The sequence below is a fragment of the Phodopus roborovskii genome, unplaced genomic scaffold (assembly GCF_943737965.1).
Source record: "Phodopus roborovskii unplaced genomic scaffold, PHOROB, whole genome shotgun sequence".
Lineage (NCBI taxonomy): Eukaryota > Metazoa > Chordata > Mammalia > Rodentia > Cricetidae > Phodopus > Phodopus roborovskii.
The window spans coordinates 35,796,488-35,809,125 of NW_026126480.1; the positions used below are offsets into that span (position 1 = coordinate 35,796,488).

The following is a 12,638-nucleotide window of genomic DNA, read 5'->3' on the forward strand; positions in this document are numbered from 1 at the left end:
GGGAGGGGCAGAACTAGGACTAGACTCGCCACTAGATCAAAACTAACCATAGCGAGATGCTGACTCAAAAGTCAGGAACACCACACGGTAGACGAAAGGGGCAGATCGGGTGGCCGTACGTCTGGGCCGCATGCGGGCAAGCCGTCTGGCAGGACAGTAGACGAGAAGGCGGCGCGAGGAGAAACAGGAGGAAAAGGAGGGGAAAGAAGAGAGGAGGTAACAGGGCCCGCTCTCCAGGCGAGGCGCCAGCGAGAGGCCCAGATCCGCGGCAGAGCACGTGGCCTACGCTGGCGCAGCAGTCTCGGAGGGGCATCGAGACCCAGCAGCGGCGCAGACCGGCTGAGCACGGTCGGAACTCGGCTGTAGGGGCCTTGAAGGCCGGGCTGGACGTCTCCAGTTGGTTAGGAGTTTCCGGATCGCCGACACCTCCGAGTCTCGGCTCCCCCTCCCGGGGCGGTTAGGGACAGAACCGGGCCTCCGGCCTCTCCCCCCAGGGGCGGGGCCAGGCGTACAAGCCAATGAATGGCCGCCCCTGGGGCCCCGCCCCGCCCCCGCCTCCGGAGCCGCGGCCTTCGCAGAGCACCCAACCGCCCCTCGCCCAGGCCCGGGGCCTCACGAGCGCCGAACCTCGGGCTGGTGAGTGCGCACCCCACCCCAGGGCCTCTGATCCAGCTGGCCTCCAGCCCGTCCCTTAGCGCTCGGGTCGCCGACCCAGGCTCCGGGGAGTGACTCAGCGCGAGGAGGGTGGCAACTCGCGGGAGCGGAGATTCGAACTGTTCAGGGCCCTGAATACCGGGATGAGTGGGGTGAACGGGTGTCTTCCGAGCTGGGCCTTGGGCAGTGCCGGAGCGTGGGGCCGGGCTAGGGTGGATGGGAGAGGACTAGACTGGAAGCCTGGACAGGGCGGGGGAAGCCACGGCTGCACCGCCTTGTCTGGGCCGGGGCCACAGTGGGGGTGGGGGTGGGGGGCGGGTCCTGAGCCTCTGATCCAGCGCCCCGCCTCAGGACACCAAGATGCCTGGCGAACAGCAGGCAGAGGAGGAGGAGGAGGAAGAGATGCAGGAGGAGATGGTGCTGCTGGTGAAGGGTGAGGAGGAGGAGGGTGAGGAGAAGTATGAGGTGGTGAAACTCAAGATCCCTGTGGACAACAAGGAGGTACGTGTTACACCCTGATCCCACCCCCACCCTCGAACCTGGGCCAGGTTCAGCGTCCCTCAGACAGAAGTCAGGAATCCTAGCCCCCACCTTCTCTGGATCGCAGATCTCGAACCTCAGGATTAGCCCATCTTCTGCCCACTGCCCCCGACCTGATTGGACAGATGATTTGGCCCACTGTGAGAGTCAGGAGCCATGCTGAGTGTTGCATGGGGGCACCATGCTAAGTGGTTTCTGAGCCCCTTGCTGCTTGATGTCCATAAACTCAATCCTGGGTTCTGAGTTCAGATATGTAGGAATGGTGAGGGTCAGAGGTGGGAGCATAATTCAGACTCGGGTGAGGGAAGATTGGGTCAGGAACCAGTAACAACAGCTAAGTCTTGATAGTTTATGGTGTGCCAGATGCTATTCTAAGCACCTCTAATCTGGTTTGTTGGTAGTATTGACTCCATTTTACAGATGAGAAACTGAGGCACAGGACAGTTGGTCACTGACCTAAGTTAGTAAGTGACTGCCCCAGGCAGAAAGAATGGCCCTTTCAGTGGAGAGTCGTGAGCCCCTAGCTCCCTCACACTGCAGTATGGCCCTAGGTAGGTTGATCGGCAGACCATACTGGGAATTTGGGTTTTCCTCCTAAGGTATCTGAAGGTCTTAAGGACATCCGAAGGAGTTAAGAGTCTGCCATTTGAGACCTTAACTGTCACCAGCTAGTCTACCTCCAAGAGCTGCCAGGACCCTGGGCTGTCCCTGTCTGAGTAACCTTGAGTCCAGCTCTCAGGCTCTTGCTCCCTCAGGTTTCAAGGTTCACATCCCAGGGGGAAAATTCTAGTTCCCTCTGTGGAAGGTGAATTATTGGGAAAGGGGACCTGCTCTCTAGGCCTCTTCCACTCTGAATTAACTATGAAGCCCTATTTTTCCCAGCTTTCTTGGCCTGCTGTCAGCACAGCCAGCCTTTCCTCCTTACCTCTTTGGTCTGTACATTAAGGGCTTAGGGCTCTGGAGCTCAGGGTGGCCTTCCATCCACCACTACCTACCAGCTGACAACTCCTCACCCTTGTTAATTTTTCTTGTGGCACTAAGGATTGAACCAAGGCTTTGCATGTCTCTGTACTATAGCTAGACCTTTTTCCATTGAGACAGGGTCTCACTCAAGCTCCCTGGGTGGGCCTAGAACTTATTCAATAGTGCAGGCAGGCAGTCCTTAGACCTCAGCCTTCCTATTAGTTATGTGAGATTTCAGGCCTGAGCAGAGCTACTTGGCTTCTTAACTTCTCTGACCCTCTGTTTCTTCATTAGTAAAAGGGAGAGCAGAGCAGCATTTAGCTCTTGGAGTTTTAAGGCCTTCTTGAGTACATGAGTTAGAGCTGTGTCTTACACATAAGCATTGTGTAAACAGTTCTGTTTTTTCTTTGTATGTGTGGGTGAGTGGTGTATGTGAGTGTGTGTACCTGTGCATGTGCCAAAGCTGGACAAGGATGACATTACTCTCCACCTTATTCCCTTGACAGGAATCTCTCACTGAACCTGGAGATAGGTTGGTAGTCTGCCAACCTAACCAATCTCCCCATATCCTCCCACCACAGCCCTGAGGGGTGTAAGCAGGCCCAACTTGTACTTTTTATTGTTGTTAATTTGTTTTTTGTTTGTTTGTTTGTTTTGTTTTTTGAGATGGGTTTCTGTGTGTAGCCCTAGCTGGCCTCCAACTTGATCTGTAGACCAGGTTGGCCTGAAATTCAGATCTGCCTGCCTCTGCCTCCTGAGTGGGATTAAAGTCGTGTACCACACCTGTCTCCAACCATTATATTTTATTGAGTTTCTGAGAGAGAGAGAGAGGGAGAGAGAGAGAGAGAGAATGAATACAGACCCTTGTGTGGAGGTCAGAAGACAACTTTTTGGAGTTGGCTCTCCTTGCACCATGGATTCCAGGAACAGAACTTGGTTCTTGAGGGCTACACGACAAGCCCTGTTACCAGCCAACCTACCTCGATGGCCTCCCAGCTCATTTTTATCAAAGGCGTTTTTAGGATGGTCTCAAGTTGGACAGAGTTGAAGGCAAACTACCCCAGGCAGTGGGCAGGACTTGAAGAGAGGCTGTCCAGTGTGACCTTAGAGGCTAAGTGGGGAGGTGACAGGTAGAGGCGGAAAAAGGGCAAGAGCAAAGGCTCAGGGAAAGTGACAGAAAGGTTTCATTGCAGCCAAAGTGTAGAGGGTTTTAAACAGGACAGGGTAACATCTTGGGCACACTGAGTTCTCTCCTGTTGTGACATGGGAAGTCTTAAGCCAATCATTGAAACTAACTGGAGCTTCTATTCAAAAGAATCCCTGGCAGGGGCTGGGGAAGAGTCAGCCTATGGAGTTCTTGCCTAGCATGCAGAAAGTCCTGATCCTCAGCACCACATAAGCAGACATGCTGGCAAATACTGTGGTTCCAGTACTAGGGAGGTAGAGGCAGGAAGTTCAGAAGTTCAGGGTTGGGGCCAGAGAGATGCTTAGCTGCTTAGCAGTTAAGAGTACTTGCTGCTCTTCCAGAGCAGGTTCAGTTCCTAGGACCCCTATGTTGACTCACAACCATCTGTAACTCCAGTTCCAAGAGATCCAATACCTTCTTTAGCATACAGGCAAAACATTCAAACACATTCAAAATTATCTTCAGTTATATGTGGGTTTAAGGCCAGTTTAGCCTACATTAAAAAAAAAAAAAAAAAAACCTATTTGGAAAAGAAAGAAATAAAGAAAAAAACAAAAACAAAAAAAAAAAAAAAAAAAAAAAAAAAAAAAACCAGCCTGGTATGGTGGCTCACACCTTTAATCCCCACCATTAGGAGGCAGAGGCAGGCAAATCTCTGTGAGTTTGAGGCTAGCCTGGTCTACAGAGTGAGTTCCACAACAGTCAGGGCAATTATAGAGGAACTCTGTCTCAAAACAAAATAACAAATACAAAAATATTGTCTGCTAAGGCTAGTGGCCTGTGTTGGAGTAACAGCAGCAGTAAGGGAAAGGGTGTTTTGGGTACCCTACCTTATCTTTAGCTGAAGCTGAGAGATAAGGAAGGTTTATCATGAAAATCATAAAAGGTCCATTGGGCCAGACTGTAAAAACAATGTTAGTTAGGGTAATAAGATTAGGGAATATGTTGAGCATGGTGGTGATTCCTTTTTTTTTTTTTTTTTTTCTTTTAACCTCAAGACAGGGTTTCATTGTGTAGCCTTGACTGTCCTGGAACTTGCTCTGTAGACCAGGTTGGCCTCAAACTCACAGAGGACCTCCTGCCTATGCCTCCCAAATGCTGCAAACAAAAGCATTTGCCTCCACCACACTGGTTGGTGACAAATGCCTTTAACCTCAGCATTCCAAAAGCAGAGATAGGGGGATCTCTGAGTTTGAGGCTGGCCTGGTCTGCAGAGCAAGTTCCAGACAGCCAAGAGGAGAGATAGATCATCAAATGTCAGTCTGGGATCAGGGTGGATTAGGAGGAAGGGAGGTCGGAGGGTTAGATGCAAGGCATAACTGGCCCTCTGCCAATAAGACAGCTCAATGATTTGCTATGTGGCCTCCTTTAGCCTCTTTTCTCTGTGTACACATTTGTTATTTCAAAAGTGCCTTCCAGCTAGCATGGTGGTGCATACCTGTAATTTATCCCAGCTCTAGGGAGGCCAAGTTAGGATTGAAAGCTCCAGGCCAGTGTGGGCTTCATAGCAAGTGCTCCTCTGGGGGTAGGGGTGGGGTCATCCAGTATCATTAGCTGTCATCTCATGGCCATTCCTTGTTGAGAACAGGTCTCAAGGGGCTATGGATTTAACTCTGCGGTAAAATTGGGCGTGCTAGGTTCAGTTCCCAGGGCTGAGGAAAGCATGCCTCAGTGATGCTACATTCAGAGTTTGGAGTAGTCTTTGCATGTCAGACTCTGATCTGTCTCAATTTTAAATCATTTATTTGTGTGAGTGTGTGTACAGCAGGTACCATGGTGTGGGGTACCGTGGCACCTATGGGGAGCTTCTCTGGATTTTTAGGATGAAGTCTCAGCCCTTCCACTTGACTTTGAAAGCTCTTCAGTATGCTCTTGCGTCTTTTTGTTTTCTTTCTAATTGCCTAGCCCCCACCTCATGGCCAGCTGATCCTGAACCATACTGTGTGTTGAACCTATAAACTCTTTAGCTTTTTATGGGTGCAGCTCTCCTCACCTCCAGATTAGACTGCTTAGTTTTTAAATGTCTTATTTATTGAGATGGGATTCTTGCTATGTATGGTGCTTGGGTAGACTCTGAACTTATGATCCTCATGCTTCAGCTTCCAGATTGCTAGGATTTACAGGTGTGTGCCATCACTGTTCACTACAGGGTGTGAATTTAATTTTAAACATGTCTGAAGATCACTGGGAGCTTGATGTAGTGAAATTCTTTGTTTCTGCAATGCTGAAAATTGAATTTAGGGTCTTGTGCATATTAGGTACCATTGAGCTATACCACCAGCCTAAAGCGAAGATTTTTTAAAAAGAAACTTAAGATTTATTTTTATTTATGTGTACTAATACTTTGCCTGCATGTATGTGTGCATCACGTATGTGTAGTTTCCATAGAGGCCAGGAGAGGGCATTGTAACCCTCTGAAAGTGGTTTCAGATACTTGTGAGACTACCATGTGGGTTCTAGGAACTCAATCCAGGTCCTCTGCTACAGTGGCCAGTGCTCTTCAACCCCTAAAAGGAAGATTATGATTCAGGTTGTGGGTGAGGCTTAAGACTCAGGCTGTCCTGGAACCCTGTATAGCTAAAGAACTTGAATTCCTGGTTTTCCTGCCTCTACCTCACACATGCTGGAATTAGAGGCATAGAGCCAGCTGGAGTCCACTGTAGAGTGGAAGCTGGCCTGGAATTTCTGGTTGTTCTGCATCACTTCCTGCATGCTGGGATTACAGTCGCATGCCACTATGGCCAGTGTATGAAGTGCTGGGGATTAGGCCCAGGCTTCATTCCTGTATGCTATTCACAAGTGCCCAGTGATTCTGATGTGGCTGGGCTGTGGGCCACATTCTATAGTAAGGAGCTAACCTTGGAGGTGGTGTTTTATACTTTGTAGGAAGTATAAAAGAGGAAGATTTTGACTGAAGGGTTTAGGGGAGAAGACAAACTGCTTAGGTTACATCATACTTGAGATGTGCTGTAGGATCCCACCATGACTAAGAATGATTGACCTGAGTTCAAATTTCTTAGCTATATGGCCTTGGGTATCAGTTGATGTCTGTGACTTACTTCTTCATGTATATGATGGGACTGAAGTACCTAGCACAAAGGGTTGTGAAACTTTCATTAGCTTGTTTTGAGGCAGGGTCTCACTATTTAGCTTAGGCTGGCCTCACACTTCTGAACCCCTTGTCTCAGCCACCCAAGTGCTGATGATGGCCACTTCTCCTGGCCTTATCCATGTCCCAGGGAGCTAGACTCAGGCCATTACCAAGATTCCATGCCAGGTCCAAGTCAAGGAAGCCAGTGTGAGGAGGTTCCAGGCTGGGCATCATCAAGGATGCCATTTCCACAGTGGTCTTTTGTTGAAACAGAGTCAGTGGGTGTCAGAACCAGGGCATGGAGGAAAGTGACTCTATTGCGGAACTTTGCTGCAGAGAGATGGAGACAGTGGGGATTGTCAGGCCCTGGCTGTAGTGTAGGGGGAGTTACACCTCCCCATTGTCTCCTCTCTTCTCTGCTGTCTGGAGGTAGCACCTGTGACCCCTGTACTCTGAAGGTGGAGGCAGGGGGATTTCAAGTTCCAGGCCAGCCTAGGCAAGAACTTCTCCATAAAGCAAACAAAATAAGTAAACAAAAGTAACCCTGCATGGTGAACACACTTGAAATCAACGGTCAGGAGGCAGATTTTTATCAATGAGTATGAGGCTAGCCTGGGTTATACATTAAGGTGCTGTCACACCTGACTGAAGGGTAACAGGAAGATTTACTGTAATAGCATACATGTTGTCACAGTATTGACATGAAGCTCTCGACTACTGAAGCCCCTTTTAGGAATTTATATTTAAACAGACACACACCCTGCCATGGATGCCCAAAATTTTGGATGGTTTCAGGTGTGTGTGTGTGTGTGTGTGTGTGTATGTATGTATGTATGTGTATATACATACATACATACATATTTAGGCTGTTGTTGTGATAGGTTCTTGCCATATCCCCCAAGCTGGTCCAGAACTTGTGATCCTCCTGCTTCAGTCTGCTGAGTGCTGGGATTATAGGTGTGTTGTCATACCTGGCCTGTGTTTTTTCCTTTTCCTTTCAGTATATACCTATGATATAATAATTTCTAAATTTAGCACAGTAAGAGTTCAACAATAATAACAGAACTATAACAATATACTGTAATAAAAGTTCTTTTAAACTTACAGATTGTTTATTTTTGGAATTTTCCACCTAATATTTTCAGACCATGATTGACAGCTGCCAACTGAAACTGGGGAAAGTCAAGCCAAACTGAGGGGGGTGGTATTGTTATTATTAAAACCAGAGTTCTCTAGGCTGGCATATGTCCTAGTTTGAAATCAAAGCCACTTTGGATTTAAGTTTTGTTTTCAGATAGGTATTATTATGCAACCCTGGCTGGCCTGGAACTCTCTATGTAGACCAGGGTGGCCTTGAACTCAGAAGTGCTGCGCCTGCCTCTGCCTCCTGAGTGCTGAGACTAAGTCACCCCCACCTAGCCTCAAAGCCAGTTTCTTATGATAGAGGACTGATGGCCTTCAAGTTGCTCTGTTCCAGCTTCTGAAAGGGAAGGTCCTGTTCTCTGTCACTGTTTCTTGTGGTGTTCCCTCCTTAAAAGGAGGGTGGTATTGAATTGCATACAGGAGAGGTAGCATGTGTTTTGTCCTGTGTGCTGGGTGATTCTCTGGTCATGAATTAATATGTTTGTTTGGTTTTGGTTTTTTGAGACAGGGTTTTTCAGTACTTTGGAGGCTGTCCTAGGCCTTACTCTCTAGAACAAGCTGACCTGGAACTTACAGAGATCCACTTGCCTTTGCCTCCTGAGTGCTACGATCAAAGCCTGTACCACCAGCCCAGCATGAATTAATTTCTTAATTGATTGTCCATGGTACTTATTGTTGGTTTTACTAGGGGATCACGCCACCCCTAGTCTCTCTGCAGTACCCCCACCCTGCCCCCCAAGAAGGAAAATTCCTCACTCACTAACTCCCTTCACAGATAGGAAGTTTGTACCATGCTTTCAGTCATCTATATATGGTGTTTTTATTTTACACGGGAGAAATGTGCCTTCAATATTCCTCTTTACTCTCTATCTAACACAGAATGTTTCCACTTCATCTGCCTGTTATACAGCTTTTTTTCCTTTTCCTGATTTCATCTCTACAAGTCCAGACTGAATCATTTCAAGCTTCATGACTTCAGGCCTCAGAGCAACATCTGGTTTTTTTCACAGCTCAGGAAAGGGCTTGCTCTTAAAGGTTTATGGAGTCTGGCCCTGGCTTCTGCCCATACTCACCAGCTGGCAGCTCCAGTGTTCCCTGCCATCCTCTCTAGGCTTTAGTGACCACTGCAGGCTGAAAATGTCTTACTCCCTACCCACTTCCCCTGTGTAGTTCTAAGCCTAAACACCATAGTTACTTGGGGCCAGGCCACCATGCCTTTAATCCTGGGAGAGGTAGAGGCAAGTAGACCTAACTATACCCTAGCCATTTTGAATCTTACCTCGAAGCCAGTTTGTTGCCATCTCTTAAACTGTAAAGTGGATAAAGAAACTGACATCTCTGGTTCCACTTTCTACTAGTTTCCTGAGCTTACGGCAACTAGTCCTCTGTCAGATGAGAGCAGTGGCGTCCTCACTAGGCTCCTGGTTCTGTCTTTGCTTTTCCTTCATTTGGGTTCCGAAAAGCCTTTTAAAATGTGTGAACTAGTCACTTTCCTCATCAAAGTCATAGTGGTTCTCCATCTCTGTCCTCCCCCTGGTAACTTGTCCTGTCACAACAGTGTCTTCCTAGCCCTACTTAAATCTGCAGCATTCCGGTAATTCAGTGATTTTAACACATTACTCATGTAAGCAGGGTACTTCCCAGGGCTGAGAAATTGATAGCTAAGCTCTCTGTCACTGCCGCATCATCAGCACTCTGGTTTTGAGACAGCGTCTCTGTATGTAGCGCAGACTGGCCTGATCTCTTGATCCTGTCCCACTGCTGGCATTACCCGCACCTAGAACTTTCTATTTAATGTCAAGTCCCCACTGCCTCTTAACTTTATAACCTAGAACATGCCCAATGAATTTAATGAATTAATTCAAGTCACTATAATTCCACCCGGTATTAATTCATGTACGGTATACAATCACAGAGGCAGGCAGTTTCCTATTTTACAGAAGAGGAACTGAGGCTCAAAGAATGCAGTGTGCGGGAGACCTAGGTTTCCGCTGGGGCCTCTTAAGGCTGACCTGTCCTCCCTCTCCCTGCAGGTCGCCAGCCAGATGCCAGCGCCGTCGGCCGACCCGGCGCGACCCCACGCGTGCCCAGACTGCGGCCGCGCCTTTGCGCGCCGCTCCACACTAGCCAAACACGCGCGCACGCACACGGGCGAGCGTCCCTTCGCGTGCACGGAGTGCGGCCGGTGCTTCTCGCAGAAGTCGGCGCTGACTAAGCACGGCCGTACGCACACGGGCGAGCGCCCCTACCAGTGCCCGGAGTGCGACAAGCGTTTCTCCGCCGCCTCGAACCTGAGGCAGCATCGGCGGCGTCACACGGGCGAGAAGCCGTACGCATGCGCACACTGCGGCCGTCGCTTTGCGCAGAGCTCCAATTACGCGCAGCATTTGCGCGTGCACACGGGCGAGAAGCCTTACGCGTGCCCGGACTGCGGACGAGCCTTCGGCGGAAGTTCGTGCCTGGCGCGCCACCGACGCACGCACACGGGCGAGCGCCCGTACGCATGCGCCGACTGCGGCACGCGCTTCGCTCAGAGCTCGGCGCTGGCCAAGCACCGGCGCGTGCACACGGGCGAGAAGCCGCATCGCTGCGCCGTGTGCGGCCGGCGCTTCGGCCACCGTTCCAACCTGGCGGAGCATGCGCGCACGCATACGGGCGAGCGGCCCTACCCGTGCACGGAGTGCGGCAGGCGCTTCCGCCTCAGCTCACACTTCATCCGCCACCGTCGCGCGCATATGCGACGCCGCCTTTACATCTGCGCGGGCTGCGGCCGAGACTTCAAGCTACCCGCCAGTGCCACAGCCGCCACGCCCACCGAGCGCTGCCCGGAGTGCGAGGGCAGCTGAGCCACGGCGGGGCAGCGAGGGGCACTTGGGATTTGCTCCTTCCACGCCGGCACCTGAGTCGGGGTGCTTTGGGACTGGGCGACAGGGAGGGCCCTGTTGGGGTCCCTAGAAACCGTGCCCCGTCCCCAACTACATTCCCTTGGCCCTTCTGAGTGAATAAAGTATTCTATCCTCACCTCACCGGTGCCTGTAAGTGAGGTGGGTGGGAAGGGAACAACACTAGGTATAATGGATCCAAGTGGGGCTATAAATAGCCTAAAGGGATTCCTGGGATTGGGGAAAAATCACACACCTGCCTGGCCTTTGGCATCAATGTCAATTCTTAAAAAGAACCATAAACAGGATGTCTGCATGACCCCCTTTGGGGGTCAGCGGCAAATGGGGGAGGAATGGGGCTTTATAGATTTAAGAACTTTAGGTACATTAGCTTTCCCCTCATTTATGCACTATGTACACCAGGCTGGTCTTTGAACTTTGGGGGTGGGGTGGGGTGGGTTCTTGAATCCCGAGATTACAAATTTACACCACCACACCTAGCTCCAAACCTCATTGATACTTACTTTTGCAGACAGCTAGTGAATGGTACAGCAAGGACAAGGAAATTGACATTCACAATCAGGTGTTCGCCAGAACTGTGATGGGGAAAGTAGGCAGTGCCTCTTCTCCGGTGTGTGAGTACATATTTTTAAGAGCCTTGCAGAGGCTCTGGTTTCCATTCCAAGCATCCATAACTCCAGTTCTAGGGGATCCAAAACTTGTTACTTCCCTAGCGCCAGGCACTGACATGGTACACACATGTAGCCAAAACATTGATACGTATAAAAAATAGTTTTTGTTTGTAGCCCAAACTGTCCACAAACTTAGGTCCTTCTGTCTCAGCCTCATAGTTGCAGGTATGCAATTAATACTTTTAAACTTTTACTATGTGGAGAGGGACTTGTGTCATGGTGTTCGTGTGGGTCAGAGGACAACTTGCAGGAGTTTGTTTTCCTCCTATACCATGTGGATGTCTGGAATGGAATTCTGAGTCTGGACTTGTGCTCACTTGTGTGCAGGTGCCAACTAAGTCCAGAAGAGGCAGTGAGATTTGGAGTTAGTGGTGCAGGCATTTGTAAGCTGCTCGTGTGGGTGCTGTGAACACACTTCAGTCCTCTGCAAGAGGGTAAGTGCTAGGAGTGGCGCACGCCTTTAATCTCAGCATTTAGGAGGCAGAGGCAGAGGCAGATGTATCTCTGGGCTCAAAGCCAGCCTGGTCCACACAGCAAGTTCCAGGTCATCCAATGATACACTGACACCTTCTCTCAACAATGAAAAGACCACAAAAACTAGCAGCAAGTGTCCTAACTTCAGAGCAATTTCTCCAACCCTGTAAGTCATGTGTTTTTCCCCCTTGTATACACCTTTATTTCCCATCATAATATTTTTATTGGTTATTTGGAAATTTCACACAATGTATCCTGATCATACTTACTTCCCATTCCTCCCAGGTCCACCCTCCCAACCTTGTGCCCTCCCCACAAAAAAGAAAGGAACCATCAAGTCCAATTTGTATTGCCCATATACTCATTGGAGCATGGTCAAACTTCCAGTGGCCAGCCCCTTAAAGATAACTTAGTCTTCCTGCCCACCCCCAGCCCCCAGAAACCATCAACTATGAAGAGCCACACTCCAGCATCTCTATCAGAAGTCATATTTTAAGATTTGTCACAATGGTGGCACACTTTAATTCCAGGACTTGGGAGACAGAGGCAGGTGGATGTCTGAGTTGGAGGTCAGCCTGGTCTACAGAGAGAGTTCCAGGATAGCCAGGGCTACACAGAGAAACCCTTTTTCAAAAAGCTTGAAAAGAAAAAAAAAAAAAATTGTAAAGGAAAAATTAGAAGCTTAGAGTTCCAGAGATAAGACTGAAGATTTTATTATATACAAGGAATAAAACTAAATACTGTTATAATATTTAGTGGTTTGGGGAATATAAAAATAAAACTGTTTTAACCTGAGGAGTTGTTTTATCTGGGAAGGCAAGAAGGGTCATTAGAGGAGAGGGGCAGATAATCACTACCACTGCTTTCTGAGTTAATCCTCTTTTCAGGAGATAGGTCTAGATGTCTTAGGGAAATCATTCACTCAACACCATCTAGCTGGAGAGAAAGAACAGGATTAGCCAGGTGAGGGGGGTGAGTGGCCTTTACTTATACCAGGGGACCAAGGTGGAAAG

General features: G+C 49.2%; 1 protein-coding gene across 2 annotated transcripts; it reads left to right on the forward strand.

Moving 5' to 3' along the window:
* Positions 1–426: 426 nt before the first annotated feature.
* Positions 427–10,598, forward strand: Znf771 (zinc finger protein 771). 2 transcript variants are annotated; one of them, XM_051193047.1, is made up of 3 exons: positions 427–636; positions 1,006–1,155; positions 9,611–10,598. In XM_051193047.1, the coding sequence occupies exons 1-3, from the start codon at positions 523–525 to the stop codon at positions 10,421–10,423; spliced, it is 1,077 nt and encodes a 358-aa protein (XP_051049004.1). In that variant the 5' UTR covers positions 427–522; the 3' UTR covers positions 10,424–10,598. The 2 variants fall into 2 exon arrangements, with proteins under 2 accessions (XP_051049004.1, XP_051049005.1); XM_051193048.1 differs by having other exon boundaries at positions 549–636; positions 993–1,155.
* Positions 10,599–12,638: the final 2,040 nt, after the last annotated feature.

Bases quoted from the DNA above. Each gene is read 5' to 3' on its own strand.
- Znf771 (XM_051193047.1), top strand. From the start codon at position 523: ATGGCCGCCCCTGGGGCCCCGCCCCGCCCCCGCCTCCGGAGCCGCGGC. The intron at 637-1,005 runs GTGAGTGCGCAC...GCCCCGCCTCAG, and splicing joins GAGCGCCGAACCTCGGGCTG to GACACCAAGATGCCTGGCGA. The intron at 1,156-9,610 runs GTACGTGTTACA...CTCTCCCTGCAG, and splicing joins TCCCTGTGGACAACAAGGAG to GTCGCCAGCCAGATGCCAGC.